The following is a 15,762-nucleotide window of genomic DNA, read 5'->3' on the forward strand; positions in this document are numbered from 1 at the left end:
GAAGAATTTACAGCCCAGGAGAAGGATTTTTCTCATGTTTCTGGAGTGACCACTTAACCCTGTCCCACTGGGGCTGAGGAAAGGGAGCAGCTATGGGACCAGGACTGCCCTGGGAGGTGTCCCCAGGGGAATCCCTGGCTGCCTGCGTGGCTGCTGGGACACCACGGTGCCACTTTCCCTCTCCATCCCACGTGGCCAGACACAGTTGGCTCCCTCAGCCAGACACCAGCACCTCGCTGGCTCTCCAGTGAAGGATTCAGGATCAAGCAGCCAGGAGTAGAGTGCCTCTCTCTGCATCTCCATCACCTTATTTTTAGTTACGTTATGTAAGTTCTGCGCTACGTCATGGATGTGGGGGGTTCTTGCATCTAATTCCAGTGTGACAGCCCAGCAATTCAAACAAGCTGTTCCTCTGGTGAGGAAGATAAAAGGATTTGTAATTTCTGATAATAAAAGAGGCCTTTTGGGACGGCCCTCAGAGAATCTCTTCCATCTAGGCCTGCTCGCAGACAGCCGCTCCACTTTCTTCCCATGCTCTGCTTCTCCTTATCCCCTGGAATTTGAGCGCTGAAAACCTTTCTCCCTCATATCCCCTGCTCCCAGAGCTGCTGGGAGCAGCCAGGGAGCTCATTTCCCCACAGTCAGAGCCACATGGAGCGAATTATCCTCGTCCCTGGCCCTTGCCATGTCCCAGTCCTGGCTGGCAGTGCCCGGGGCTGCCCGTGCTGCCCACGGCCGGGAGCTGTGCCCGAGCCCGCGCTGGCACTGCCACCCTGCAGCACCCTGGGAGCTCTCAGCAGGAAAAACCTGCCTCTGCCTCGTGCCACAGCCTTTGCTTTGATTGCCTTTGATTTATTTTTTTTATTTTTTTTTCCTGGTTGCTGCTCGCTGCCTCTTTGTCAGGGTGATTCACTCGGCGGGGCTCGGCGGCAGCTGGAGCGTGCCCAGGGTAACCATGGTGCCAGGGCCCCGTGGGTTACCTGCATCCCCTTCTCCATGTGCCCGTGTGAGGGCGGGCCCATCCAGCACGGGCCGTGGGTGCAGCGTGGGGAAGCACCACCCCGGCAGGCTGGGAACAGCAGTGGGATGAGCAGGCAGCAGCCCCGGGGCTGGCAGCGGCCCCATCCCTCGCCAGGATCCCTCCCCGGGGTGACGGCACCGCGGCACACGCGGCACCGGCCACCTCCAGCCCCGGGTGGAGCGGAGTTGCTGTGGCAACAATGACTTATGTAATCCACCCCGCTCGGCTGCAGGTGTGGGGAGGAAATTGTGCTATTTTCGAAGTTTCATTAGGTTCCTTCTTAATTACCAGCATGGCATCGCGCCAGCGCTCCCGGCCGGGTCATGTGCCTGGCACAGGGACGGAGAGTGGGGACGGGGCAGCGATGGCTGAGACAGTGGTGGCTGTGACAGTGACAACCAGGGCAGTGACAACCAACAGCAGTGACAACCAGGGCAGTGACAACCAGGGCAGTGACAGCCAGGGCAGTGACAGCCAGGGCAGTGATGTCCGAGGGCGGTGACATCAGGGCAGTGACAACCAGAGGAGTGATGGCCAGGGCAGTGATGGCCTGGGCAGTGACAAGGCCTGGGCAGTGATGGCCTGGGCAGTGACAACCAGGGCAGTGATGGCCTGGGCAGTGATGGCCTGGGCAGTGATGGCCTGGGCAGTGACAACCAGGGCAGTGATGGCCTGGGCAGTGATGGCCTGGGCAGTGACAATCAGGGCAGCAGCAGCTGGAGCAGTGACAGCAGGTGCACCAAGGGACAGTTCTGGCCCACAGCCCCTCTGTGTTCCCAGCTTGGGGACACTGTCCCCGCTCCTGAAATGCCGCCCTGGTGGCTGGCAGGGAGGGACACGGCAGGGAGGGGCTGCAGGGCAGCATTACTGCCCAGGGAGGGGAACGTGGCACTGCGGGGTCACCGAGAGCTGCCACATCCTCAGTGACCTGGGAACCCTCTGGTGACATGGAGAGAGGAGAGTAAAGGTGGGTTGGAATCCCTGGGACATTTGAGTGGGATGTGGCACTGGCCAGCACGGAGAGGAAGCAGAGGGCTCCTCATGGCACCAGCGCTGGTTTTTGTCGCAGTCCCTAAGGAAATGCTTGGAGTTTCCCAAGGAAGATCGAGCCCCAGCTGCTCCAGGTGGTCACTGGGTTCTCCTGGCACTGCCAGAGCAGGAGAGACCAGGCAGGGAACGGGACCAGGTTGGAGAAGCCACCTCCACCTCCATCTCCTCTCCCACTCAGTCCCGCTGGCTCTGTGGCAGCCCCTGGCTCTCTGCTCCTCCTTTTCAGAGTGTGCTGAAGGGCAGGCTGAGCCCACCCAGCCCTGGGTGCCCCGCAGAGCCCGAGAGGGGCAGGTGTGCACAGAGTGTCACTGTGCTAATGACATTCCCAGGAACTGCCTGCCCATGGCACTGGGCAGATGGCTTCTCCATCGGAGCCCTGACATCACTGCACGCCCTCCCTGTGCTGTGTCAGGAAGTTTTTCTTTCTAAAATAACCCAAACGTGATTTTTCTGACATCTGGGGGTCACTAGGGAGTTGGCCAGGTGGGTTTGAGCCAAACCAACCCCTGAGAGCACAGGATGTGTTTTCCCTGAACACCTCCCTCAGTTGTGTCCCCTGCCCTCCTCGGGGGCCCCTCCTCAAGCCCAGGCTGACCCCCCACTTCCTTTGGGGCACCTCATTGAGGAGCTGGGCCAGTGAACCCCACACAGCTCCCAGGCCTTGGAGCATCCTCCCAAACCCAGCCTCCCCCGTGCAGGGCAGCCGTTGCTCACCAGGATTGCAGCAGGTGCCTCGAGCTGACAGCTGACAGGTTTAGGTTAAATATTGGAATAAATTCCTGCCTGGGAGGGTGGGTAGGCCCTGGCACAGTTTTTCCAGAGAAGCTGTGGCTGCCCCATCCCTGGAAGTGCTCCAGGCCAGGTTGGACAGGGCTTGGAGCAACCTGGTGTAGCAGAATGTTCCATGAGCTTTAAGGTCCCCCCAGCTGTCTGGGTTTGAAAAGCCAGGTGTCTGCTAAGAAGGGCGGGAGCCTCCTGTGGAATGGCAAATGTAAACCTCCTCCTCTGAATTATTATAATTTTGAAACTAAGGGGCTCTCAGGCAAAGATATGGGAGTATGAATAAGAGTTCTGTACTAGGAAAATTAAATTACAAATGCAATAGTACAAACAAAAACAAACCACTGGCAGAGTGAGGATACGACAGGACATCCTGTGTGCCAGGGGTGGCACAGCCCCATCCCATGGGGGCTCAGCCCTCCTGCAGTGCCAGCTGTGCTGCTGCTGCAGCAGGGATCCTGCACAAGGGGGGAGTTTTCCTCTGCAGCTCCAGGGCTGCTGCAGATGGGCCTGGGCTCCCTCTGGCAATGCAGGGCAGCAGAAAGCTGCTCCTCTGGCAATGCAGTGGGCAAAGGCTGCTGTGCTGCTCCAGGCTCAGATTGGATCCAGGTAGGAATGCTTGGCTCCTCCCCTGGGCGCAGCATCTCCCCATGGGATGCTGGAATTGGATCAGCCATGCAGGGACACTCAGTGGCCATGGACAGAAGATAATTAATGATCAATGGCCCATTAACAGAAGATATCTAATAATTATTTGTCCATTAACAGAAGAGATCTCCTGGAGGGAGGATTGGTTGTAGGAGAGATAAGAAAACTGCCCAATGAACAGAAGATGACTGCCCCAGCTCTGACAGATGGTGATAGAGCACACACCCAGCTACACCTGACACCCAGCCCAGCCATTCCACGATCCTGTCACTGCTGGTGCTGGTGGGAGCCGGTCCCTGAACCATCCAGGGCTCAGGACTCAGGAGAGCTGACCCTGGGCTGGAGATGTCCCTCCTGTGCCAGCAGCTCCCAGCAGTTAAATCCTGCTGAGCAAACCCAGCAAAGCCATTTACTGGGGATTAGCCAAGGATGAGCCATCCAGGCCCTTCTTCTGCTGGCTGGGAGCTGCAGTGCTGGCCTCAGCCATCCCAGCTCCCGCCTCGGGCTTGGGCGAGTGGGGTGGGCTGATTGCACCAAGGGGAAACTGAGGCACGGCACAGAACCTGGCCTCCCATCATCCCAGGGTTCCGTTGGAAGCAGCAGCTGAGCAGGACTCCCAGCAGTGCAAGCTGCTGTGCCCAGGGATTTGGGGACAGTTCTGCTCCCTGGTGTGACACCCGTGTCACTCTGTGCCTCCGGGCACCTGGCCCTGCCCATGGCGAGGGTCACAGAACCTGGGGACTGGGTGCCATCCCTGGGGGCACTGGTGGCAGCCCCAGAGGGACCCCAGCACCCGGCCATGCCCATGGTGAGGGTCAGAGGGACTGGGGACTGGGGACTGGGTGCCATCCCTGGGGCACTGGTGGCAGCCCCAGAGGGACCCCAGCACCAGTTCCCCGTGGCCATGGGCTGCAGGCAGCCGGGCAGGGCTGGGACATTCCCGGTGCCGAGGGGACAGCCCTGCCACGTGTCCCCTGCGTGTCCCGCTGCTCTGCCAGGCCCGGAGCAGCCTCGGCTCTCCCGGGAGGCTCCCGGGGAGGGCAGGCACAGGGAGGAGCCGGAGTGACGGAGGCAACACAGAGTGGGTGGGAGAACAAAGCGCTGCGGGTGCTGCACCGGGCCTGGAAGATGGAGGGAGGGAATGAGGGGTGCAGAATGGGAATGAGGGGTGCAGGGAGGGAATGAGGGGTGCAGGGAGGCTCTGGCTGCTGCACAAGGGGAAGGGGCAGCAGGGCTGGCACTGGCTGTGCCACATCCCTGCTGCCATCCCTGGGGCTGCACAGCAAACCCAGCCATGCCATGCCCCTGGGGCTGGGGGAGCAGGGCTGTGTGCTCTGGGGGAGCCCCAAAACGCACCAGGTCCCCCCAGCAGCCGGGCTGGGGCACAGCCCGAGCCCTGTCCCTCCTCACCTGCCCCAGCGCCTGTTTCACGAGTGAGTAATGCCGAATTACAGCGCTAAGGAGCTCTCTGGGGATCCTTCCGAATAACAGGAATAGTTTATGCGATTTGCATAATTGGTATGATGGGATTTTGCATCACGTTGCTGAGCTCGGGGAAGCGTCCGGGGCAGAGCCGAGGTGCTGCTGGGGGCTGTGAGCACCTTGGGGGGCTCTGGGCACCTTTGGGGGCTGCCTCCCCCTGCTCAGCCCTGCCTGGGAAGGACCAGGCAGTCACAGAGAGTGGCAGAAGGGACAGGTTCAGGTCCCACTGCCATCCCCTGCCCGTGTCCCCCCTCTGTCCCTCAAGCTGGCACTGGGCTGGTCGCAGCCCCTCGGGCACGTTTGCCTGTCCCATGGCCACTCCTGAGGGCTGTGCCTGCCCATCCCAGCTCGGGGAGCAGCCAAACCTTGGATCTCAGGCCTGAAGGCCACGGTGCCCAATTGCCCAGCTCCTGTTCCAGCCCCAGGGCCAAACCCAGCTCCCTGCTCCTCCTGCTTCACACACAGCCCAGCCCTGGCGCTGCTCTCCTCTCGTTTCCTCTCTTGCTAATTAATCACGGAGCCAGCCCTGGAGCAGCCTGGCACGGCTCTGCTGGGCTGCCCCAGTGACAGCCATGGGCTGGGGACACAGGCTGGGGACATGGACACGGGCTGGGGACACAGGCTGGGGACACAGGCTGGGGACACAGGTTGGGGACATGGACACGGGCTGGGGACATGAGCAGGGGACACAGGCTGAGGACACAGGCTGGGGACACAGGTTGGGGACATGGACACGGGCTGGGGACACGGACACAGGCTGGGGACACAGGCTGGGGACACAGGTTGGGGACACCCATCACGTGGCAGCGCTGGCCCTCGGGGACACCCAGCGTGGCCACGGCTTCACCCACGACTTGAGGAGCCACATTCCACAGCAGGGCAGGGCAGGGCAGCAAAAGTGGTGACACGGGGACAAGTGCCACCTCCCAGTGCTCCTTCCACCCATCACCACGGGTCCTGCGTCCCCCAGGAGGAGGAATTCTGGCTCCTACATCGGAGCAGGCCCTGCTGAGGCATCTCAGCCCTGCCAAGAGATTTCAGCCCTGCTGAGGCATTTCAGCCTCACTGAGGCATCTCAGCCCTGCTCAGGCATCTCAGCTCTGTTCAGGCATTTCTGGCCTGCTCAGGCTTTTTACCCCTGCTCAGGCATTTCAGCCCTGCTGAGACATTTCAGTTCTGCTCAGGCATCTCAGCTCTATTCAGGCATTTCAGCCCTCCCAAGACATTTCAGCCCTGCTCAGGCACCCCAGCCCTGCCAAGCAGTGGCAGCTCCCGTCTGGCACCAGGAGCCAGCAAAGGTCACATTCCCGGCCATGGGGACAGACCCGCTTTGTTCCCAGCCCTGCTCTAATTAGGAAATTACGCTGATTTTTTTTTTTTTATTTTCCCACAGATGAACTATCAAAACTTGGGCTTGTTCCCTGCCAAAGCCTCCTCTACTCTGCTGGTGACTCAGCCTGACACCAGGGCACTGGAAATACGGCAGAGGCAGAGGGAGGGAGCCAGGGGTGGCTCCCAGCGGGGATGGGGGGCTGGCACTGCAGGGTTTGGGTGCAGAATGCAGCGCCCCAGCAGTGCCCCCACGTGTGGGAAAGCACCCGGAACCACACAGGGCAGGGCAAGCTCAAGGTGTGGATAATGAAGAGGAGGAGGAGGAGGAGGAAGATGAAAGATGCACCGAACTGTGCCTGGTTCTGAGTCAGGGTTTGCCAGGAGGGTGGGGGACAAGGGACACTGAGAGCTCATTCCCCTGGGGGGAAGCTGAGGGGGGACAGGGAGAGCGCCCAGGGCCTCTGAGCCCCTCGTGCCAAAAAGCAGCAGGACCCAGATGAGAGAGTCTGACACCTCTGCGGTTCTCAGCTCTGTTTTGTTTTTCCTTGGGTGTTCCAGGAAACATCAGAGGCAGCAGAGCACAGCAGTGTGTCAGGGGTGCAGCTGTGTCAGGGGTGTAGCCGTGCTGGGGCTCAGCTGTTCTGGGGCTGTGCAGCTGTTCTGGGGGGTACAGCTGTTTTGGGGCTGTGCGGCTGTTCTGGGGGGTTCAGCTGTAATGGGGCTGTGCAGCTGTTCTGGGGGGTACAGCTGTTTTGGGGCTGTGTGGCTGTTCTGGGGGGTGCAGCTGTTCTGGGGGTTCAGCTGTAATGGGGCTGTGCAGCTGTTCTGGGGGGTACAGCTGTTTTGGGGCTGTGTGGCTGTTTTGGGGCTGTGCGGCTGTTCTGGGGGGTGCAGCTGTTCTGGGGGGTACAGCTGTTCTGGGGCTGTGCGGCTGTTCTGGGGGGTACAGCTGTTTTGGGGCTGTGCAGCTGTTCTGGGGGGTACAGCTGTTCTGGGGGGTGCAGCTGTTTCGGGGGGGTGCAGCTGTTCTGGGGGTGGGCTGGCAGCGCTGCCATCCAGCTGTGCTGGCATAGAAACTGCCAGGGCTCTGCCACCACCTCCCGGTACACAATTCCCTCCAAGCCCCGGGAAGGGGCTGCTGAGGAGGGGAGGCAGCTCCAGGCCTGTGCCCCAAACCAGCCTCGTGCCAGCTGTGGGCACACGGAGGGGTGGCCGGGGGTGGCTGGGAGGGCCCAGCACAGCCCCAGGGAGCGGGGCTGGTGCCCAGCTGCCTCCTGGACAGCAGGCAATAGGAGTCTATTTAAAGGCACTGCTGCTTGCATAACGCTGGCTGGAATCCCTGCCCCATCTCAGACCTCGCTGGGGGTGTGGGATGAAGGCTCTGCAGGCAGCACTCCCAGCCAGGCACGTCCCATGGGATGGGGCAGTGTCCCCATGGAACAGGGACTGTCCCTGGGGGAGAGCAGGGAATGGGCAGCAACATCTCCCAGCAGAGCTCCTCGTTCCCCCCTTCCCCTGCATGGGAATCCCACAGCGCTGGGAATCCCACACCAACTGCTGGGAATAGCACCGAGATCCAGGAGGAGTGGCTGCTCCTGGGAATGCTGCTGGAATTCCCTGGCACTGTCACTGTGCTGTGCCTGCCCTGAGCATTGTCCAGTGGCCAGAACCTCTCCAGAGGGGCCAGGGCTGTGCCAGGGCAGTGCCAGGGCTGTGCCAGGGCCGTGCCAGGGCTGGGGGCTCCAGGGAGGGCTCTGGGCACTGCAGGGGCAGCCGAGGCAGGAGCTGAGGTTTGTTCCTCCTCTCCAGGGTTTCATTAACCACGAGCAGCGCTGCCCCCACGCTCCTCTGGCTCAACATCTGGCCAAGTCAAACACAGCTGGAAGAGCTCTGTGTGCAGCCCTCCCGGCAGAGCTGGCTCCCACCCCGCTGCCACAGCTGAGGGGCACGGGCAGTGCTAATGAAACACTCCAAACTCGGCACAGCTGCTTTCCCAGGGCCCGGCTGAGCCGCCCCGAGGGCCCGGCAGGCGCAGGCAGGGGGGTCTGGGGGCATCCCGCTGCTCCCAGCAGCAGGAGAGGTGGAAACGCACAGTACCAAGGGAGCAGCTGCTGCCCAAGCACAGCCACAGGCTCAGGAACAGCCCAGGTGGGGCCTCAGCTGCACTGGGTGGAGGGTGGGGTGTCCCCAGCCCCTGTGCCCATTCCAGACAGGGACAGTCACACACAGGGGCTCGGGGGTGGCCGGGACAGGGGATGGACACAACTCCACAGGGATGGAAGCACAAAGTCCTACAGAGGCAGCTGAAATGGGGTGGGACAGTTTGGTCCCTCAGGAAGGAGCCACACGTCCACGTGAGCCCTGAGTGCCTCTGGACCAGTATGACAATTCCACAGTAATTCTCACAAATCCCTAATTTGGCCTTGCTCTAAACCCAGTGGCAGAGGCTCTCTAAAATCCCAGCCACAGCAGGGCCGTGCCAGGACTGTCCCAGCACTGTCACCTCCCGGGGCCATCCAGGGCTGTTTGTGTCACACACGGAGCCTGCTCCGGAATCTCCTGCCCACACCTCTCCCAGGAGCAGGGAGGAGCAAGGCAGCTCCTGCTCATCCAAAACACTCCCTGTGCAAACACGAGGCCGAAGAGGAGTTGGTGGAGCCACTGGAGCCAGTTTATTGTCACAGCACAGCCCAGAGCTCACAGCCCGCTCCCGGCGACCCAGCAGGATGGGGTCACGATTGGCACAGGGAGCTGGGGCCAATCTGCTCCAAACCCTCCTGCTGGATCATAAACGGCCTCTCCACTGTGGCAACAACCAATGGAAGGAGCTGCATTAACCCCTTCAGCACCAGCCCTGCTCCCTCCCCACACCCAGGAGTGCAGCCGCCAGGACCTGGCCCAGCCTTGGCACAGCATCCCTGGGAGGGCTGGCTCATCCTTCCTGCTGCCAGGACATTCACCAGAGACAAAACCAGAGCAGAGGGATGCAGCACACCCTCCTCAGGCCTCTCCCGTGGCGATGCCAACCCCAGGGAACAGAGATTTCCCAAAGCACCAGCAGTGGAAGCTGCACTCCCAGGACAGATCCCTTCCAGACCCCCCTGGCAGTGCCCTGCAGGTGAAGCAGGGCCACCTTGAACAGCCCAGCACCTGCTGGAGGAGCCCTGAAGGAGGAGAACTGCTCCTGGCAGCACGGCTCTGGTGAAGCCAAGGCTCTGGAGGAGAAGAACTGCTCCTGGCAGCACGGCTCTGGTGAAGCCAAGGCTCTGGAGGAGAAGAACTGCTCCTGGCAGCACGGCTCTGGTGAAGCCAAGGCTCTGGAGGAGAAGAACTGCTCCTGGCAGCACGGCTCTGGTGAAGCCAAGGCTCTCTCTGCTGGGAATGGGCTGCGTTGCAGCTCAGCCGGGAGTGAGCAGAGAATGAAGCAGCGGCAGCAGAGCAGAACCTGTCCTGTCCTGTCCTGTCCTGGCAGGGCTGGCAGCAGGGGCTGGCTGTCCCCACAGGGCTGGGGTGACCAGGGACACAGCCCTGGGATCATCCAGTGCAGCTCCAGAGGCAGCAGCTGCTCTGCCAGCACCGTGCTGGGGTCAAACACAGGGCCAGGGACTGGGGGGTTGGTACAGAACATTGGTGAGGACACACAGTGGAAATGGGGTGGCCCCAAGGCACTCACTGCCTTGGGGACACACAAGGAGGATGAGGATGCCCTGGCCAGTCTGTGGAACACAACAGAGAGCACATGGACTCCACCCAGAGCTGCTGCTGGCCCAGCAGCACGGGGAGCACCCCAGTCCCTGGGGTCACTTTTTGTCTAGCACCAGATCCCACAACCCCAGTGACAACCCCACAAAGTCTCCAAGGACCCTCTGGTCCTTCTGCTGTCACAGAAATGCAGATGAAGGGTTGTGGCTTCAAGAACATAATAAATTAAGATCTGCAGTGTCCTGAAGAGCATCTGCAAGCTGGCAGGCGAGCTCGTTCCAAGAGCAGCCAGATCTGCCACCACCTGGCTGCCAGCAGCGTTCCAGAGCCTTCAGCATCCCCATGAGTCCTCAGAGGGGTTGGGGCTCCCTGCAGCTGCTCCCAGAGCACTCTGGAGTGGTGATTTCTGCAGCTTCAGGCCCCGTGTCCAGAGCAGCACAAGGAAACGTGTCCAGTCCCCGGGGAAACGTGCGGCAGGAGCAGCAGAGTCTGTGGGGTCCATCATCCATCCCTGCCAAAGCTGAACTCTGACGCTGCAGCAGAGCCCGCCAGGGAGGAATCCTGGCTCCTGATGGCTCCTGGCACTGGCAGGAGCTCCACGCTGGCATGGCAGGAGATTTCTGCCAGCCCAGGGCTGAGCCCTGCCCGGCTCCTCAGCTCACAGCGGGTCAGAGCTGCCGCAGCAGGAGCAGGGCTGAGCAGCCAGGCTGGGCCTGGCCCAAACCAAACCCCTGGGGCTGGTTCTGTGTGAGCCCAGAGTCCAGCACTGCCCAAGTGCAGCAGGACAGGGACACGGCCACCCCTGCACAGATGGACACAGCAGAGAGCAGGGACAGAGGGACACAGACACCAGGGTGCTCCACAGGGCTGGTGCTCACCCAGCCCATGGTCACTCTGATTTCTGGGATTTGGCCAGAGCAAAGGCAGACTGACCACCAGAATCAAACCTACAGAGAAAAATTTGGCTTTGGATGATTTAGAGTTGCTGTTTAATCCCGAGACAGCGCAGCTGAGTGAGTCTGGAATTTAAGTTACAAAAAAAGAAAGCACTAGAAAATAATCTTGATACAAGAGCGATAATCAGCTGAGGTTCCCCACCCTGCGCAGGGAATCCTGCTCCACAATCCACCCAGCACAGCTGGGATGCTGCCAAGGCATTGCCTGCTCCCAGCACACACTGGGAGGGCAAACTGTCCAGGGGGAAGTTTGGAGGGGGAATCCCCAGCACTGGGAGTTAAGATGCTGCCACCAGCTCTGGCTTTGGCCTGTTCTTGATGGGTGACACTTCTGTGGAAGGAAAAGAAACTTGTTACAGAAGCAGGGAATGCAAATATCCCACAGCCATCTCCTGAGGAGGATCCAGGGCTCAGAGTCCCCTCTGCACAGCACCTGAACCAAGAGAGATTGGTTATAAATAATCCCACATTCCCATGTGCAAATGCCCCTTTTGCAGAGCACTGAAGAGTTACAGACTTTCAGAGCCTGCCCAGCCCAGGGACAGATCCTGGGCAGGAGCAGGAGCAGGGCCAGCCCTGCCCTCAGCCCTGGGCTGTTTTGTTTGGCCTCAGTGCTGACATCTGAGCCCTGTTTAGGAGTAAACAAGCTCCAAGGAAACCAGCCCCATTCCCCACATGCCAGATTGCTCCTGGGCAGATTCCACAGAGGGAAATGGTTTCTTCCAGCTCCTCTTTGCACAAGCAGGGAGGTCCAGCTCCCGTGAGTGACAGCTCAGGGCTCTACTGTCCCAGGAGAAGAGTCTTCACTGAGTTTTCAGCTCCTCAGCACAGACACCTGATGAATCCCAGTGGGCTCTTTCCCTGCCAGGCAGGGCCACCAGGGCTTGTTTGGTGACTTTCTTAGTGAGCTCTCCCATTTCCCAGCTTCATTCCCACACAAATCCTTCCACTGAGGCTTCAGATTGCTCAGGATCACTCAGGGACCACCAGCTGTGTGCTCTGACAATCCTGGAACTGTGGGACTCCAGTGATCCTCATCCAGCTGCTTCCAAAGCACTGGGAAGGGAGGTGGGAAGAGCTCCAAGCCGTGCCAAGCCTCAGGGAAGTGCAGTGCTGTGCAGGGTGAGTCCAGCATCCCCAAAATGCCCTGTGCTGTATGATGGGACCAGCCCGGGGCTGTGGGAGTGATTCCTGATGGAGCCTCCTGATGGAACGAGGTGTCTCAGGGCAGGCACAGGATGTGACAGGGACAGCAGGGGTCACCCAGGGAGCTCCCCAAGGCAATGCCAGATGCTGATGGAGCAGCGAGTGCAGCCTGGGGTGCTCCTGCAGCGAGGGCTCAGCTGGGCCTGGCCCACTCCAGGAGCTGCTGTCCCCTCCCTTTTCCCAAGACACTGACACGGGACAGGGGCTCAGAGCACTGCAGGGACAGGAGCACCTGAAGCCACAGCTGTGCAAGGAGAACATACCTGGGATCTTCTCTGGGAGTGGCTCTGAAGGAACTTCTGGGAGCTCCAACTGTTCCTGCGAGGACATTACAGACAATGTGTCACACACGTCACAACTGTGGGCAGGCACAGGGGGACAATGGGCCACATTTCCCCCAGAGTGAGCTCTGAGAGTAGCAAAAAGGGGGGACAATGTCCCACATTTCCCCCAGACTGAGCTCTGAGAGTAGCAAAAAGGTACTTGAAGTGCTGCTAAAAGCAGCTTCCTGAAAACGGGGATTTTAACCACAAAAACATCAAGCCCACCTGAGTAATAGCATTTAATTCTTCTAGAATGGCATCTTCATCCTCCTCGGTCAGGCTGCCAGCCAGGAGCTCGTCTATTTGCTGTGGGGGACAGGGAAGGACATGACAGCTCAGCCTGGTGGCTGCAGTGCCCAGCCCAGCAGCTCTGTGCAGAGGCTGCTCCCGGCCCCTCGTGCACGCACCCTCTGGTACTCCACAGCATCCTGGGTCTCTCCTATGATCCTTTCCACCTCTTCTATGGACATCACCTGAAGGGCAGAGCCAAAATGCATGTGTGGGAGGGGTCTGCAGGGAGGCAGCCCCAGCCAGGCCCCTCTGAAGTGCCCCAGCCACGGGTACCTGGTGCATTTTGTTCAGACACTCGTTGCCTATCTTCAGCCCCTCGATGACCTTCATTTCAATCTGGGTGAATTCAATGTCCTGGACCTGCAGCGAGAAGGGAAAAGGAGGAAGAGCCTGTCACACCTTGGCCAGGCATGGCACACTGCCCTGTGAATCTTGGAGGGATTTAACAGACATGGGCATGTGGCAGCTGGGGACAGAGGTGGCCCTGGCAGTGCTGGGCAGTGACTGGGCTCACAGGGCTCTTCCCACCTAAATGATGCCATGGTTGCCATTCTGAGGAACACACAGGCTGCCAGGAGGAACCAGTGGAGCCCTGTCAGTGCTGTCAGTGGCACCAGCAGCAGGAAACATCCACACCAGCAGGTCCAACAGCCCCTGAGGTGATTTCACCGGATTTTCCAGCTGCCAGCCCCAGCTGAGACCTCCCCAAACCCAAACACATCCAGTTCTGAAATGACAGGGCTGACACAAGCCAGGAAGGCCCCGGTGCAGCCATCCCCCCTGTGAGTAACATTTCAGCCATCTCCAAACCACACATTTAGCAAGGAACCTGCAGTTTTAAACACACCACTCTGTGTCTCCAGGGAAAATGGTGGCACATGCACAATTCTGGAGACATTTGCCCTTGGACAGAAGCTGAACAGCTGCCAGCTGCAATGGAATGGAATTCCAGGGTTCCCCACCCCAGAAAACGCCCCCAGGCCTGGCTCACCATCCGCTCCAGGTTGCTGATCTGGTTCTCTGTTTTATCCAGCAGCTGCTCCTGGTACCGCTTCTTCTTCAGCAGGAGCATGGCCTTCCTGAGGGACACAGAGGGGTGAAGCAGCTGGAGCCTAAAGGAGCCCACCTCAGCCACGAATCTTGTTCTGGGCTTCTGCTAAAAGGGGACAACTTGTGTGCAGCTCGACTGGCAGCCTGCAGCTGCTCCTGTGAGCAGCAAGGATGAGCAAACCGGGCACTGGGAATAAATCCTGCCCTGGGAGGGTGGGCAGGCCCTGGCACAGAGCAGCTGGGGCTGCCCCTGCATCCCTGGCAGTGCCCAAGGCCAGGCTGGATGGGGATGGGAATGCCCTGGGACAGGGGAACGTGTCCCTGCCATGGCACAGCTGGGATGGGATGGGATGGGATGGGCTTTGAGGTCTCTCCCAGCCCAAACCCTTCCAGCATTCCGAAGTGGGAATGGGAATTAGAATATCGGCAATGGGAATTAATGAAAATATCGGGAAAGGGGATGAATGTCACCTCCCGGTGTCACCCTGGCGGTGGCACTGTCCCCCTGTCCCCCCGGCCCCGGTGTCCCCTGTCTCTCACTCTTTCTTGCCGTCCCGGAGCAGCTGCCGGGCCAGCGCCCGCTCCCGCTCCAGCCCCAGGCTCAGCCGCTTCTGGTACTGCCGGAGCTTGTCCCGCTGCTGCTTCAGTTGCTGCGGGACAGACGGACACGGGGGCATGCGGGACACACGGACAGGGGGACGGACAGAGGGACGGACAGAGGGACGGACAGAGGTCACAGCTCAGCCCTGACAGCTCCACGCCCCCTCCAGCAGCGCCGCTCCCCGGCCCGGGCTGTCCCCGCCGTGTCAGCCACAGCACCGGGGGTCGCTCAGCCGCAGCCGGGCCGCTCCGTCCCGCTCTCTCCCCACTCCCCGACCCCGCCCGGTCCGTCCCGCTCTCCCCCGTTCCCCAGCCCGGCCCGGTCCGGCCCGGTCCATCCCCGCTCACCAGCACGGCCCGGTCCTGCTCCGTGACGCGGCTCCGCCGTTTCCGCCCGAACAGGTTCCCCATGGCCGCTCCTGCCCGGCCCGGCCCGGCCCGGCCCGCCCCCGACGGCGGCCGCGAGGGGCCCGGCCCCGCACAACGCGCAGCGACAGCGGCAGCGCCGGGAGCGAACCGCTGGGGGGCGCGCTGGGGACGGGAATGTCGGGAATGGGAATTGTTAAAATAATATCGGGAATGGGGATAATGATATCGGGAAAGGGAATTATTAAAATAATATCGGGAATGGGAATTAATTAAAATAATATCGGGAATGGGGGTAAAGATATCGGGAATGGGAATTATTAAAATAATATCGGGAATGGGAATTGTTAAAATAATATCGGGAATGGGAATGAATTAAAATAATGTCGAGAATGGGGGTAAAGATATCGGGAATGGGAATTAAAATATCGGGAATGGGGGATAATAGTATTGGGAATGCGGGTAACGATATAGGGAATGGGGATAATGATATCGGGAATGGGGATAAAAATATCGGGAATGAGTATAATAATATCGGGAATAATAATAATAATAATAATAATAATAATAATAATAATAATAATAATAATAATAATAGTATCGGGAATTAGGATAATAATATTGGGAATGGGGATAATAATATTGAGAATATTGACAATAATAATAATAATAATGGGAATGAGGATAATAATATTGAGAATGAGGATAATAGTATCAAGAATGGGGATAATAATATAGGGAATGGGGGTAATATAGGGAGTGGGATGTAGGGAATAGGATCTAGAGAATGGGAGGTCTGGAGGGAGGCTGCAGGGGTTGGGGTTACAGGGATAACACCGATTCATTCCCAGAGTGATGGAATTGTTTGGGGTGGAAGAGCCCCCGAGCCCATTGAGCCCATGGTGTCCCTGGCACTGCAGGGACCCACGGATCCCTCGGGCTGCAGCCAGTGCCC

At 59.6% G+C, this 15,762-nt stretch overlaps 1 protein-coding gene across 1 annotated transcript; it reads right to left on the reverse strand.

Annotated features, from left to right (window-relative positions):
* Positions 1-10,975: 10,975 nt before the first annotated feature.
* On the reverse strand, positions 10,976-14,899 carry CHMP6 (charged multivesicular body protein 6). Its single transcript, XM_030962030.1, has 8 exons — positions 14,790-14,899; positions 14,382-14,491; positions 13,783-13,870; positions 13,065-13,151; positions 12,908-12,973; positions 12,726-12,806; positions 12,441-12,495; positions 10,976-11,302 (listed from the first exon to the last, which is right to left on the reverse strand). Exons 1-8 carry the CDS (start codon positions 14,850-14,852, stop codon positions 11,250-11,252), a joined length of 603 nt encoding a protein of 200 aa, XP_030817890.1. The 5' UTR covers positions 14,853-14,899; the 3' UTR covers positions 10,976-11,249.
* Positions 14,900-15,762: the final 863 nt, after the last annotated feature.

Source organism: Camarhynchus parvulus, chromosome 18 (genome assembly GCF_901933205.1).
Source record: "Camarhynchus parvulus chromosome 18, STF_HiC, whole genome shotgun sequence".
Lineage (NCBI taxonomy): Eukaryota > Metazoa > Chordata > Aves > Passeriformes > Thraupidae > Camarhynchus > Camarhynchus parvulus.